General features: G+C 37.3%; 1 protein-coding gene across 1 annotated transcript in view; it reads left to right on the forward strand.

Annotated features, from left to right (window-relative positions):
* The window catches only part of CSMD1 (CUB and Sushi multiple domains 1), a gene marked incomplete at both ends in the record, with an annotated part of 1,089,811 nt that overhangs the window by 534,333 nt on the left and 538,974 nt on the right, over positions 1–16,504 (forward strand). The window contains one exon of the mRNA XM_084261313.1: positions 12,381–12,575. Coding sequence (XP_084117439.1) covers positions 12,381–12,575 — 195 coding nt within the window. The remainder of the gene's footprint in view (positions 1–12,380; positions 12,576–16,504) is intronic.

Genomic DNA, 16,504 nt, shown 5'->3' on the forward strand with positions numbered 1-16,504 from the left:
TTCAGATCAATGTTTCATAATGTGGTTCATTTTGGTAGCTGAACATGTTTTCTTCTTACTGCTCTTCATTCTTACTCCCACATTGCAGCTAACAAGCATCTTGGCTGCACAGTCATCTATATATTTTTTCCTGTCAAGCTGGGATGTTAACTGCTGTAGGTTAAACATCCTGCCAAACATGCATTTACACATGTGTCTGAGGGATTTTGTTGCTTTCGAAGCCAGATCAGTTCTCTGCACTTACTCATAGATTGGTTTTGTAAACCACTGTAAGAACCAAGAGGGCAGCACAAGGTACCACTGAAAATAAGCAACAGAAATTCAGATTGTTGTACTGTAAGCAAATTTTGGTGACAGAATTTGCTGCTTTAAATAGCACTCTGTGCCTCATCCTGGCTGGTTAAATAGAAAATCTGTGTTGCATTTTGTAGGACAGTGACATATAAAAACAGTTTGTGAATTCTTTCTTCCCAGTGAAGTTACCCGAGTCATGAAAGCTTACAAACTCTCATCTCTCAAAACGTACGTTAAAATCGGTATCTTGATCAAAGCTACATCAACCATCATGAAATAAAGCTGTGGAGTGCAGAATACTTTCCTTTTTAGTTTAGATCCATTAAAAGCTGCACATTGACCTGCATGTTACCTGAGGACTTCCCAGGTAGCAAAGTATATATATTTCTCCTATAGTCAAAGTTTTTGAGGCGGTATATTCTTCTACTCTTACACTTCTATTTTTCTATATTGATGAGGTTTTAGGAAACTATTTGAAGAAAAGGAAGCAAGTGGGGGTTTTATGGGATATTGTCTTATTTTGTAAGGAGGAGCTGCAGATATGATGGCAAGCTGGTGACAGCTGAAGACAAGTCCTTATTAAATCAACAGTAGTGTGTCTATTACTGAAGCTGATTTTTCTCCAAATTTAATCTGCCATTACTCCTTTCTTTTCTTTCTTTCACTCCTATAAGGGTTTCCCTGAGCTTTAAGTACTTAACCTTGAGGACAGAAAAAGTGGTACATACAAGGTGTTCAACAGTTTGTAATTATCAAATTGCAAAGGACATTGGGTACTTTGCATCAAGCTTTTAGTTGTTCAGAGTTAACGATTCTTTCTTCTTAATCCTATTTTGCTGAAACATAAAGCATTTTTATTATATTTAATAAACATATTTTCAAGTGTATCTAGGATATTTAAGTGCAATATGATTACAATTTCATAACTTTAAGAAGAGTAAGATTATGCCTTATTCTGTAAAAATTACTATCCTTACCTAGTATGGCAGATCCTAATAGTTCAAAATTCAATTTGATGTAATAGCCACAATCATTGCAGGGAATGTTGGGAGCAATGGAGCGAATATCTGTTTGTGCAATCTGTCTCCAGCAGTTTTTATTCACAATTCACGTATACAGTTGTATTATGTTTTTTGATGTTTTGTTGTCATTAAGTTTAAGCTTGTTCTCTTCTCTTAATAACATAGTTCTCAATACGGGTCAAACAGACTCTTGTTTCACAGGGTTTCCAGGAAAAACAAATATTAGGAAAAAATAGGCTTTGGATTGCTAGATGTATAAAATGTATGTATACTTGGGTAAGACATATGTAAATCTTTTCATGTGCCACTGCTTTTTAAATACTAACAAGAGCATAAAAATCTTGATTGTGCAATATGTTTTATTTAATCATATATCAAGATAATAGTGCCTTGGTACATTCCTGTCTATCTTGAAATGCATGTGGTTTTCCACATAAAATCAGAAGTCAGTTAACTTCCCCATTCTCTGTCAAAAATCTTTTTTTTTGTCTCAGTGAGAAGAGATGTCAGAATCAAACATCTGTGTGTTAGTAGGCTGGAAGGAAAGGAGGTGTGCAAGTGGGTCTTCTAGACCTTCTGTTGCCAGTTACGTCAGCCATATGAGAAAACTTTTGCATTCATTGATTAAACTCCATCATACAGAGTTATTTTTATTTAAACTAGGTTTGGGGGGGGGGGTGTTGTTTTTGGTTTTGGTGTTTTGTTGGTTTTTTTTAAGTTAAGGTCAGCTTCAGACTAGTCATACTGCCATTTTGCTTAAAGCATTGCTAATTTCCAGTCTGCTTGAAATTCTGATTTGTTCACACACTTTTATTCTTGTCCCAACTCTGCCTTCCACTTGAATATTCCTTATGACCAGGTGTTTGCCTTCCGATGTCTTCATAGTGACTGTATTTTAACCTTAATGTCTCAGACTATAGCTGTAAAAATCTTCAAATATCATCTTCAAAGCTCTCCAGTCCCTTGATCACTTTAGTATCCCTGTTCTGCATTTGCTTCAGTTTGAATTACTCTTACTTGAATGCAGGTAATCAGATTTCTATGCAGGCTTCCAGATAAGGTCTTGGCAGTTTCATGTACTTATCTTTCTGTTTGATAAGTACCTTGTTTAACACACAAAGATATTATCAGTTTTACTTTCATATCCTATGGGCTTTCAAGCACAGTATGGATTTGTTTTTTATAAGCTCAGTGTAGGTCTTTTGTCTAACGGAATCTTCAAAAGAGGTCGGTTTCAAAAAAAAGGTATTATCTTGGTTTTATTTGTTATCATAATTGAGTACGGTGGGCTGACCCTGGCTGGAAGCCAGGTACTCACCAAAGCCTTTCCAACACTTCCCCTCCTCAACTGGACAGGGGAGAGAAAATAAAATGAAAAGCTCAGGGGTTGAGAGAGACCACTCACCAATTACCATAATTGGCAAAACAGACTCAACTTAGAAAAAAAATCTAATTTATTACCCAAGCAAAAACAGAATAGGATGAGAAATAAATGAGAAGTAAAACCAAATTTTAAAACACTTCCCCTCACCACTCATTTCTTCCCAGGATCTTGCTTTCTTTCTCTCCTCCCATCAGTGGCACAGGGAGACAGAGAATGAGGGTTGTGATCAGTTCATCAGACATTGTCTCTGCTGCTCCTTACTCCTCAGGGTGAGTACTCCTCACCCTCTTCCCCTCCTCCAGCATGGGGTCATTCTCATTAGAGACAGTCCTCTAACAATTTCTCCAATGTGAATTCTTCTCATGGGTTGCAGTTCTTCACCAACTGCTCCAGTATCCCCCCTTCCATGGGATACAGACCTTCAGGACCAGGCTGCTCAAGCGTCAGTTCCCCCACAAGGTCACAAGTCCTTCCAGAAAGCCTCCTCTGTTGTAGGGCTCTCTCTCTATGGGCTGCCAGTCCTGCCAAGATCCTGCTCCAGTGCTGCCTTCCCATAGGGTCACAGCTTCCTTCAGGTGTCTCTCTCTGCTCTGGCATTAGGTACAGGTGGAATCTCTGCTCCAGTGCCTGGAGCATCTCCTCCCCTTCCTGCTGTACTGACCTTGGTGTGTGCAAAGTTTCTCACATCTTCTTACTCTTCTCTCTGGGTGCAAAAGCTGCTGCTAGGTTGTTTTCCTTGTTAAATAGGTTATCCCAGGGGTACTATGGCTCTTGCTATTAGGCTTGGCCTTGGCCAGCGGTGTGTCCATCTTGGAGACAGCTGGTACTGGCTCTTAGGGGGAGCTTCTAGAAACTTCTTGCAGAAGTACTCCCTGTAGCTCCCTTTCCCTGCCAAACCCTTGCCATGCAACCCCAGAATCAGGTGGTGTGCTGGAAGAAGTCTTCCACTTACATTTTACATGTTAACAGTTTGGAAATAACAGTCTGGAAAGATAGTTGAGAAAACAGCTGTTTTATTTTCATTGCCAAAATGTCATCATGATCTTTCTCATAATGAGAAGGACAGACATTGTGCACGCTTGTTCTGACCATACTGGTGAACTGGAAGACAGAACATAGAACACACTGAACTCTTCAGGAAGTAGAAAACTGTGATTTTTATTTTTTTTTATGAGAATAGGACTAATGAATTTTGATCTCTGGTAGCTGGCAAATTTCCATTAATAAAATTTACACATTCTCAAATGGTTTTTAGAGCCTCGGTCTAGATGGTTGTGCTCCACTTGTTCTTCTGTTTCAAGAAGAGAGAACTAAAATCTAGAAATACTGCTCACTGATCTCAGCTCATCTGGGAAAGCATGTAGTACATCTGCAGCAAAATAACTGAAAATAAGGAAATAGAAAGTTTTAGCTTTAACTTCAGATTGCCTTTGCACTCGAGAGTTTTCTGGCATTGTTTGTACAATATTGACTTTTATGGTCTTATAACCAACGGCAAGACATTTATTACATACTTTATAATAAAAGTAAACACACTAAAAATAAAATCCATCAATCTTTCGTTATTACCTGCACAAGAAAATTAAAATATCAATCTCAATGTGGAAGATGTATTAGAGATTTAAAGTCGCTGCATACTCCCTAATGATTTTCATAGCTGTGCAATCCAATACAATTTTGCACATCCTTAGAGATGGACAGACACAGTTGGGTAAATGCTTGTAAAACAAGAAAGCTGTAGCTTTCAAAAGTGATACAAGCATTTTATCTGGAAAATATTGCAGTGATTTATGAGTGCACAAATACAGAAACAAACATGTAATGGGGAACAAATTTCTTCTTATTCTTGGATTCTATGAAAATACAAGTTTCTACCTGTTCAACAAACAAAAGATAAGAGCTTTATTTCTGTAAGCCCATAAGGCCATGTTTTTGGGTTTTTTTTTTTTTTTTTTCCTTGGTTTGTTGGGGTTTTCTTAAGAAAAAAGTCTTAAGTAGTCCCAACAAAGACAGACTGAACAACAGAGTTTTCAGCAGATAAATAGTGGGTCATGTTTGATCCTTCAGTATGTTCGTGTTTGTGCCACATATATTCTTGAATGCTGCATTTGGCACCTTGAAATGTAAATATGGCTTATCAGGTATTCCACAAACTTGCACTTTGTGTGCTTTGGTTTCCGTAAGTCAACTTTTCCTTCCCCTAAGGTGAAACAAATGAAATCCATTAATTTTTGATGAAATAATTTTTAGAAGGATGTAAATATATATTGTTAGATAACTTGCGGGCCTTTGAAGATTAATTGTGTGTTTGCATGGGTGTGTGTATGAGCACATGCACTAGTGACTAAAAGTTTGATATTGCATTTCTAGCAGTAGTAGATTCTGATTGTAATCTTTTGTTTCGCAGTGGCTGGGAAAATGTCATCGTTTCATTTCAGGGGCAAGAAAGGTGAAAAACTATACTGCTGCTTTTTTTTTTCTTTCTTTTTTTTTTTCTTTTTTTTTTCTTTTTTTTTCTTTCCTCTCCCCCCAAACAGATTAATATTCAGCTTAGATCAGTGTTTTGTGTGAGATTTGTGTTTTGACATAGCTGCTGGAAAAGGTTTTGGAGAAATCCTGGAACCTGTTACTAAGAAAAAAGCTCGAACTGGAGATTTCCTGTTTTGACATAGTGTGCATATATGTGCATGTACATAGTATACACTAAAAGGAATAGACTAAAAATCGAATGTTCACCAAAATCTTTATTAAATATCATAACAAAGCTTGTGTATAGAGTGAAAATTAAGTCAGTGATAGTACCAATCAGGAGTAGTTCTTGAATTACACTTCCTTTGGGAGGTATTTCTTTTAACTACTATTTTTCTTATTGTGTGGCTTTACCTTATGCTTAGTATATAGACCATCAGCTTTTTAAATAGCAGAACCTAAACATAAAATTAATTTTATTATTTCTGTAGAACATGGGGCCCTAGCTGTGGAGCAATACTTGCTATTACATTAGGTATTACCATTTTGCTGGTGCTTGCATAATCTGTGTTCCAGAAGCATATAATCAAATTCAAGAGTAAACTTGAAGTTCAGTGTCATAGAAATGAGAAAAAAAGGTATAATAAAATTAACTAGCACTTATTGCCAGTGTTTCTAAAGCAGCCTGTTTGTCAGCAAACTTCTTGTAGATGTAAACATAGACTGATTTAAACTGGGGAGGTTCTCTGGTGTTCAGTTAACACCAACTCACCCCTACCAAAGGTGGCCAAATTTAAGCAGGTTGCAAAGGGCTGTGTCCTGCCATGTTTGAGTATTTCCAATGCCAAATTTCACAATTTCTCTTGACAATTTATTTCAATCCTTAGCTGTTCTAAAGTTGGACTACGCCCACCTCCAAATCTAAGTTTTAAGTGCAGTTTCCTTTCTTGTGACTTGCATCAATGACATCCCTTCTTGTCCCTGTGTACTTCTGAGAAAAGTCTTCTCTACATGTTCCCATTAGGTATATGGAGACAGGATTAAGATTCTGCCTTTCCACAGCAGTTGTTTCTTCAGGCTGAACAACCTCCCATCACAGGAGAGGAGTCACAGATCCTGACTGCTCTGATGGCTCTCCATTGAACTTGATCTGATATGTTAATGTTCTCCTTGTACTTGAAAGCCCTAAACAAGACATGGTACTCCAGCCATAGTCTCACAAGTGAAATATAGAGGGAAAGTGTAATTTCCCTTGGTCTGCTGGCTGATCTTTTACTCTTCTACAGCTTGGGGTGCAGTTGTGTGTCTTTGCTGCCAGAGCACATTGCTGCCAGGTCCCTTTCTGCCAAACTGCTTCTCAGTCAGCTGGCATTCTACTGTACAGTTCCATGGTGTTATGCTGTCCTGAGGGCAAAACTTTACATTTGCCTTTGTTGAATGTCATGATATTTGTGTCATGATGTTTCAAAGGGATCTTGACAGCCTGGAGAATAGCAGTCCTACCTTTCAGTAAATGCACTGCTCCCTGGTTTGGTGTCTTCCTGAACTCGATCTCCCTTTGCAATAAAAGCTAGTAAAGAATTATCAGTTCTGTTATCAAGCCTTTAGGAATCAACCAGCAACCATCTACCAGTTGAGCTCTTTACTCATGGTCACAACACTCTGAACCTTGCAGTCCAGCCAGTTTTCTCCCTGCCTCACAGTACAGTTATCCATTTCATGCTCAATTGCATCTATTACAAGGCTACTGTGGAGATCCTTGTCAAAGGCTTCATTGAAGTCATGCTAAACAACATCGGCTGCTCTCCCCCTAGTCCTCAGATTGGTCAGACATGATTCACCCTTAGTGACTCCATGTTGGCTCTTCCAGCATTTTATTAAACTGTTAGTTTGTTTGTTTGTTTGTTAAGGTTGATCAACCACTGCAAATGGTTGACCAGAGAACTTCTGGAGTCCCCATCTTTGGAGATGCTCAATACTGAAACAGACATGGTGTGGGCAATCTGCTCTAACTTCATCTCTTTTGCTTTCCAAAAAGTGTCATATAAATGAAAACAGGCTTGTAGGCCATATTGGTTTTGAGAATAAAGAAGAATGTTGCAAAGCGTAGGACCGCGCTGTTTCTGTCATGGTGCTGTCCTCTAACAAATGACCTATATGCATCTACAGGGTTCCATCATAATATGGAAACCAGCACTGATAGATCAATTAACTATTCATTGTACATAGGTCCTGGAAATAGAAAGGACGAAATTGTTTAATAAATTGACAGTGAAATATTACATGCTTTTCTATTGATTCAATATTTGAAATTATTTAAAAACAAAAGGTCAAAATGTACTGTAATGGAGTTTAATGTAAGACATTAGAAACTTAAAAAAAATCAAATATATTGATTTTGTAGTCTTTTCCTAAATAGAAATAGCAAGTACAATTTTACAGAATTCTTTATAATTTTTTTCAAAGCAAATTTCATTACTTACACCTTAGAAAAAAGAATTATATTATTCCTAGAACAGAAGAGAATATCTGTACATGTATATACATATAAGTACCTTTCTAAATTCATCTTTTGTTCAGTGCAGCACTTCTACTTTGGTAGATTGAGGGGCTATTATTTTTCAGTTTTTCTTTCCCCCTGAGTTTGTTTTCAAACGAGAACTGCTGTTCTGAGTTGGAACAGAGACTTTAGTTTCAGTGCCATTCTGTCAAAAAAATCCAGCATTTTTCCCTCTCCTATTTGCTAGTGATAACTAACCCTAACCCAACCCTAGTGTTCTGTTTTCTTGATGAGTATAGTTATTATCCTTCTCAAAAATGATTTTGTTTTTCTGTGACTCTGGAAATACACTTGTATGTATATCTTCTATTTATGCATGAAACTGCAAAGTACAACGCTTACTGTAGTCATGTGGACAGAGTATAATGGGCTGTGCATCACAGCTAGTAAACATCTTGACATATTCCCTGAAATTTTCTGTAGCCCTGATTTTCTCCACAGAGCTTCTGAAATTCCTCCCAGTGTTGTAATTCCAAAGCTGTCAACCATATCAAGGGACTCTGACTTCCTCTTAAGTTACGTTTTTTCCTTTGTGTGTGGTTTTGCCTGTGACCACCAATATAAGAAGGTAATGTTAGGAAACACATATGGGACTGTGATAGAGGGACTATGGAACAGCAAAAAGTAAACAAGTTTGCTTTTGGCTGAACTTAGGTGCAACTCAGAAGACTTTCCCATTATTTTTTTTTTTTCAGAAGATCAGGGAAAACTAAAAATAGCATGTATGTTTATAAAGTCTTGTAATACTGTAGAGTAAGTGAAGAAAGAACACACACCTTGCTCCTTCCTTTCTTCTGTCTCCTTTCTATTTTTTCTTAATTTGAATTAATCTGCTTTCTGACTTGTTGCTATCAGATTCTGACTACCATATGTGTCACTGGCCTATAAAAACCAAGCAGCTGATTCACAGAAGGGTTAAACTGTTGTCTTTCACTGTCATAAGCACTGTGAACTGTTCGCTATTCCGGCCTCTACTTGATCTTTGCAATCCAGTTGATAATTGTGACTTTTGAGGGGACAAAAAATCCATTGTGTTATCTTGAAATCATATTCAGATTGAGTCTCTGACTAGTACTTTCAGCAAAGGTTGGGAAATTAATTTTCATAGTTCTATAATTGATTTCAAATCTATATGCCTTGGGTAAAAATTAATAGGAATTGGTCTGCCACAGACCTCAAAACTTTCTGAATCAATTAGAAAGGTTCTCTTTTTTATCTTAACCTTTTAAAACAAATTACAGAAAAAAACAACATCCTACCAAAACAGGACATTACATTGCCAGAAGTTGTCATGACAGATCTGATATCAGCATGGGAAAAAAATGCATTTGTATTTTGTTTCTTTCAATTATCAACCACTCTGTCTAATGTTAGGTGGTTTCTCTGTTATGATGAATCAGAAAATGGTGGATGATGAAATCTAATATATCCAACAAAATGAAGGAAACTATGTACGTGAAAATAAAGGACTATTGTGTTTAGGGTGCTGTGGATATGCTTTCAAGTGGCACTTCATCTGCAAATGAGTAATTTGTTAAATATGAGTTTGATGTGTGCTAGGAATCAAAGTTCACACAGGTTCTTATGTCTGTTGTAATGGTGAAGATAGACTCTTCAGCAGGAAATCCTAGGAGATCAATCTGCTTGGCAATCCCATTGTATATGTATTATGCTTTTAAAATACTAAGTCTGACCAGATTATTTTCTAAAAATTGTTTATTTATTTTTTTTTTTTAATATGGGAAGAACTTAAGTGAAGAAAAACAAAATAATAAGTGATATCTGAGAACACTGTAATAATTTAGGTCAATATAAAAATTCCATTACCTTCAGTATTTCTATGTAGTATGGTCTTTAATTGTTCTCAGTACATATCAAATTATCAAACTATTTCATGACACTGGTGATTCTTCTAGCTTCGTCCAGGAACTGACTGCAGATTCTCAATCCTGTTGACAGTATACCTCAGTTACACTACAGAAAAAAATATGTATCTTTTGCTGAAAACTTGACAGTGAAGGTAAAGTTTGATGGGCATATATAACCTTTGCATATGATAGCTTGGGTTAACTAGAACTCTCATAACCCAAAGATTAAACTATTTTACTTACTGTTATGAACCTTCAAAGACTAATTCATCTTAGGACCAAGCTAGAAGAATAAAGTCTGTGCAGATGAATTTTTCTGACTACCTCAATAGACTTCAATCAAAGTTTTAGAAAAGCACATAAATAATGTAGTTGAATGCTTTATCCTGACAAGTGGTAGAGTCCTGTGAACTATTATACGAACATGGCTGTCATTCTCAGATTGCTCATCTTTTACTGGTTTTTAGGAGGTGATGGTAAAATCCATCCCAGTTTCAGAATGTCAAATCCTTTTTTTTTTTTTTTGGGGGGGCGGGGGGGGTTCTTGGAAGATGTAGTGGTTAGAAGAGATAGAAAAACGTATTGTAGAAGACCTTTTCTACACAGAGGACTGCTTTGCTGCAATACAGTTTCAAAACTTAGCCAATTACAGTTGTCATGTATATGGTAAATGTAGATTTGCTGTGATCTGTTTTCCTTGGGAATTCAGTTTATCAGAAATCATAGTGTCTTTGAATAATGCATTTTTTCTGGGTAGCACACCCACTCATAACAATAAACAGTGAGTTTTGAGATATATAAATATTGCTGCATGCACCAGATCTTATGATGAAACTGCTTGATATTAGTGTGTTTTGTGAAAATGTTTTGATTGAAAATAACAGAAAGAGAGATTCTGGTTTCAAAGACAGCTATTCTCATGTGCCAAAGCATGTAACAAAGTTTTGTTTAACTTGAGCTGCAAAATTACCATGACTAAAGCAGCAAAAAGGGGACAATTTAGACAGGTAGCATTTTTAATAGTGCTGTAAAACATATAATAGCTCTAGCATATAATGGATCGCTGTTACCAACTTTTTGGAATGTGAATTAGTATCCTTATTTTTTTCTAATTATTCCTATGTCTTCTAATTATTTTATTTTGCATGTATTCATTCTCATATGTGAATAAAACACTGACTCTACAATGTGAATGAGCACATCCAAATAAATACTGTGTTCTGTTAAGGTGACACGAAAAAGGCTGGGTACCATATTGGTTGCTTCTAGCTTTGGTGGCTACTCACTCAGCAAGCTTAAGTAGTTCCTGTAATGCCCAGAAATCTGAGATCTCTGATCTGCAGCATTGGTAGAACATTCACCTCACTCATCAATCATTAGTGTTAGGTAGCTTTTGTTACTGTGTTAATATTTATAGAAGATTTGGGGATTTTTCTTATAAAAGGATGTTGTAAGCAAAAGTATTATGTTATTTTTTTTAACTTAATGGTCTTGTGCCATTTCTAAATTTTCTTATAATTTGAGTTGCAACTTAAGTGCAATTAAAATCATTTAAATGCCAGCATGACTAACTGTTTGACAAAAGAATTAAGGGTGTGCTTTCAATAATTGAACTTACATGGTATAATGGGGCTTAATTAGCATTGATATATTGATATAATGCTTTACAACACTCTGAGGATGTGCATATATTGAATAATTAATCCCCTCAACATGCAAGTTAGTGAGGTCAATATGGTTATATATATTCTACAGATAGAGTAAGTAGAGACAAGTATGAGGTGAAAGAATTTGTCCATAAAACATGCAGCTTCTGAAACAATACTTGAATTACATGTGAGCTTTTCAGACCACCATTTCTTTGATGAACACATTTGTCTTTTGTGCTCTGTTCATGACATATTTCGCTTCCTGAACTTATTTGTTCTGCTCTAAAGGAAATTAAACAATTTTAATTTGTACCACTTCAATGAAAGGAATGGCATGCCATTAATAACGTTCAAATGAGTTCGAGAACAAAACCAATTCCTTCTTCCTCCCCAAGACACACTTTTGCTTTTCCTACGTGGAGGAGTATTTCCTTTAAACTGATAACTAGATAAGGCAATCTGTTCCAAATAACTAATGCTTACAAATGGTAGTAACTTTCTGCAATTTCAAAAAAACCCAACAAAAAAACCCAGTCCATTCTTAGCAGACTCATGTCACTGCTTAGTCATTGTTTCCTTCATTATTTCTGACCTGGAGTCATTTGAAAACAAGCAGATAGTCAAACTTTTAAAATATACTTTAGATTGTAATTTAATGTCGAAGACAAATTAATTACCGGATTCTTTTAAACTGCTATTCTACCAACTGTAATGAAAACTGTACATAAAATGTCTTCTAGTGCCTTAATCTATAATGATTTTGTATGAATATTTTTGCAATATTTAAAGAATAAAAGACTAAATGAAAACTTCTTTCAATTCATTCAGAATTTGGAGAGAAACAACAAGATTCATAGGATATTTAGTTTGAAAATAGAACTGTTAGGAACTTCACTGAAGGGCTCTTAAACTGAGTTTGAAATTAGCTTTGAAAGTAATTGTACCTATTATAATATGGAAACTTTTGTGGAAGTACATTCTGTACCCTAATTTCACCTTATTTATATGACAAATGCTGTTTTAAAAAAAAAAAAAAATTTGCAGCCAATCATTTAATTATAGTTGTTTGACAAGTATTTTTTACTTAATTCTGCAGATTTTAACAAACATTTTTTTTCTTCTTTCTTTTGACAGTATTACCTAGCCATACTTGTGGCAACCCAGGAGAAATACCTAAAGGAGTACTTCATGGAACAAGATTCAACATTGGAGATAAAATCCGATACAGTTGTATCTCTGGTTATATCCTAGAAGGCCATGCCATGTTGACGTGTATTGTGAGTCCTGGAAATGGTGCATCGTGGGATTTTCCAGTTCCTTTTTGCAGAGGTAAAAATGAAGATGTGAAATATCTTTAAAATAATAAGAAAATACTAAAACAGCAGATTTTTTTAAACTATCTAAATGTTAATGTACTGTCTAAAACTATGCCATTTAAAACTGTAATCACAATTCAGAAACAATGACTCTTCAGAGTTTGCATTCAGAGGGACATGCTAGCTACTGATCTTTTTTCCTTTTCATTTCCATGGGGGGTAGCTATAGCAAACTGATGGTGAGACCTGCCAAATGCTTTTGCAAATTCCTGCTCTTGGAAATTTTCTTCAAGGAGGGAGAGGCTTGAGATCTTCAACCATAGTCACAGAATTAGAGAATGGTAGTGGCTGGAGGGGACTGCTGGAGGTCATTTAGCCCAACACTTCTTCTAAAGCAGGATCATCTAGAGCAGTTTACACAGTACTTTGACAAGGTAGTTTTTGAGTATCTCCAGAGGAGACTCCACAAACTCTCTGAGCAACTTGTTCCAGTGCTGTGTCACCCTCATAGTAAAGAAGTTTTCCCTCATGTTCACATGTAACTTGTTCCAGTTCGTGTCCAGCCTATGTTCCAGTTTGTGCCGATTGCTTCTTGTCCTGTCATTGGGAAGCACTGAAAAGAGTTTGGGCCCATTCTCTTGACACCAGCTCTCTAGACATTTACAAGCATTAATCAGATCCCCTCTCAGTGTTTGACAGACTAAACAGACCCAGTTCTCTCAGCCTTTCCTCATACAAGAGATGCTCTAGTCCCCTCACTGTCTTTGTAGGCCTCTGCTGGACTCTGTCCAGTAGTCCCCTCTCTTTCTGAACTGGGGTGCCCAGAGCTGGACAGTACTCCAGGTGTGGCCTCACCAGGGCAGAATAAGGGGGGAGGATAACCCCCTTGGACACAGTCTTCTTAATGTACTCCAGGATACCATGGCCTTCTTGGCCACAAGGGCACATTGCTTACCTTGTAGGACTACCAGGTCCTTCTGCACAGCACTGCCTTCCAGCAGGTCAACCCTTAGCACCCATTTGTGTTTTGAAATTTCATGAGGTTCATGTCTGATTTTAAACACTTGGCCTCTGCTATCTAAGCCTGATGCTCCAGATACAGTTTTTTACTCACATCATAAACCACCCATCCAGTCCATATGCCCTCAATTTGACTATAAAGATATAGGGGGAACTCTCTTGTGAAAATTTTGTTAACATCAGGGTAAATCCTTTCATCAAAGAAAGCAGTCAGGTTAGCCAAGGATGATTGGCACTGACAAAGCTGGCTGTTCCTGTTCACCTTTTGTATTTTTTATGCTTGAGAATGGTTTTCATAAACACTTCTTGCATAATTTTCTGAAGGTTTAAGGTAAACTTGACTGGTACACAGTTTCTGGGATCCTCAGGGTTCTTTTTTTCTTTTTTTCTTTTTTCCTGAAAGCGAGAAATTAAAAATTATCTTTTTTCTAGTCACTGGGAATCACCCTTGATTGTCACAACCCTTCAAAGATGATGCAGAGCGGACTCGCACTTGGCACACCAAGAACCTTAAGTTGCATTCTGTTAAGTACCATGAAGTTGTACATATCCTGTGTACTTCTATAGTACCTTGTGTTGTTTCTCCTGTGCTGTAGCTACTATTTTGCTTCCCGAAAATTCCCTATTTTTTTGAGAGTTTTGAAGCCTGAGGCATGTTTGCTAATGGTACAAGGGACATTGAGTCCCTCAGCCTTTTCCATGTCTTCCTCACAAAGTCACTTAGTCCACTGAGCAGCAGGCCACCATGTCCTTCTTTTTCCTTTTGTTGCTGATATGCCAACAGAATTGTTTCTAGAGCAACTGCTTCCCTTGAGAACCAGAGCCTGTGGTTCCCTTGAGAACCAGGGCCTGTGGTTAATAGAAGCCAGCTTCTATTAATTTGAAAGTTTTGGGCACTTCTTGATTAGTGGGTCTGTAGCAAATATTATGACCTCCCTTTCTTATTCTAGCCCACAGGACCTCAGTGAGCTTGTTGTCTGTTGTGCTGCAGAGCTGTACTCATTCAAGATCTGGCTTTGTTTAGTGCAGCCTCTCCTTTTCTTCCTGCTTTCTAAGACCCCATGTCTATCCATTGCAGCCCACCAGCCAGGTGAGCTGTGCCACTAGGTCTCTGTAATCTTGATGACACCACAGTTCTGTAACTGTACATGGACTCCTGGTTTGTCCGGTTTGGTTCCCATGCAGCACATAGTTATGCGTAGGCATATCATCTGGGCTTCCAGAAATGTTGCCTATTCTCCCACTTGGTCTTCACCCCTGAAAAGCTTTGTGTAGAGCTCTCCTCACTAGGTCAGACCACCTGCTGCCCTGTTCAGCCAGGCAGATCCCATGTTTCCTCTGCTGCCTTCATTCCTTGAAGAGAATCCTGTGGTCAAAGAAGTGAAAGCTCTGTCAACCTTCACCAGCTGCTTAGGCAAATTTTGTTCTGCAGAAATTGGATGCTCCTGCTGAGCTGTTCTGCTTCCCCCTCTGCTCTCTTCTGCCTTTCACCCTAATCCCATGCCTTGTAGACACCGTTTACTGCTCAAATTTTTCCTTGAAAGCACTATTGGTACCCATGTGGAGGAGCAGTAAAGGTAGTTGCTGTATTCTGTAATAATTTGTAAAGGTTTCTTGTGACTGAAAGGTCTTAGAATGGTTAACAATCAAAAAAAACCCAAGAGCGATTTCATAGAATCATAGAATCACAAACTGGTTTGGATTGGAAAGGACCTTAAAGATATATCATTCCAGCCCCCTGCCATGGGCAGAGACATGCTCCACTAGCCCAGGTTGCCCAAAGTCTCATCCAGCTTGGCCTCAAACACTGCCAGGGAGAGGGCAACCACAACTGCTTTGTGCAAACTGTTACAGAATCTCATCACCTTCACAGTGAGGAATTTCTTCCGTGTACCTAATCGAATGCTTCAAAACCAGGAATGAAACATATTTTTTTCTATTCTTCCAGTTATCTGGTCTCAGATTTTTTTTTTTCCATTTTTTTTTGGTCCTAATAAGAAGTGATAAACAGGTTTCAGAAAAATATGCATCATAATTTCATGGTGTTATATTGGTGTCTACTCAATATTTGTTCTGTTTCTGCAGATGTGGTATGTTTACCTAGCTTTGCAGGTGCTGAAAAATCATTTTCTACAATTTTCTTGCTTACTATTACTAAGAAGCTGGTCTCCAGTAATGTATACATTATCTCATTGTACAAAGGCTGTTTCTGCTAGGAAAGTTCCTAGTGAATTACTAATCATCCAGGAAGTTGTAGACATCATTGACATCTGTGCCATTTTGTTTCTCTGGCTGCTACTCAGAGTCAGAAGTTCTGTCTTTAAAGATATGTGAAGTGTAGTGGAGATTTATTGATGAGTTATTATGAACTCTGATCAGAAATCAAAGGCATGGTCAGTGGTGTTTTTAGAAAGATTAGATAATTTTATTGTCAAGACATTTGCTTTATCTCATTTTTTTCTCCCCTATTTTCTTTCAATAATGTACGATTCTTTCAATAAAGTATGATACGAAACAGTTGTGTATCCCCCCAAAATAACCAACCAAAACAACCAAATCCAGTCCCCAAAGAAAACATCAGAGGCAAATTCTAATAAAGATAAGGTAACTATTAAAACTTGGTTCTCTCTTTCCATATGGGAGCCATGGAATAGCTTCTGCTACTAGAAGCAAACCAAGAAGTTTAACCTTAGTTCCTGCAAAAAATTGTATAAGTGACTTACAGCGAGAACCAATGGCTCACCTAAATTCTGTTCAACTTTTGTTCTGACAATTAAAATGTCTTTGCTGTCTCAATCTTGGCTACAATAAGTGTCACCCAAAACATTTGCCACCTTTATCTTGAGGTTTGAAACGCCGTGCAGTAGAATCTGAAACATTTTGAAAGTTAATTTCATTCTCTGCAGTAACTCCACTAATAGC

Source organism: Gallinula chloropus (genome assembly GCF_964237585.1).
Source record: "Gallinula chloropus genome assembly, chromosome: 3".
In the NCBI taxonomy this organism is placed as follows: domain Eukaryota; kingdom Metazoa; phylum Chordata; class Aves; order Gruiformes; family Rallidae; genus Gallinula; species Gallinula chloropus.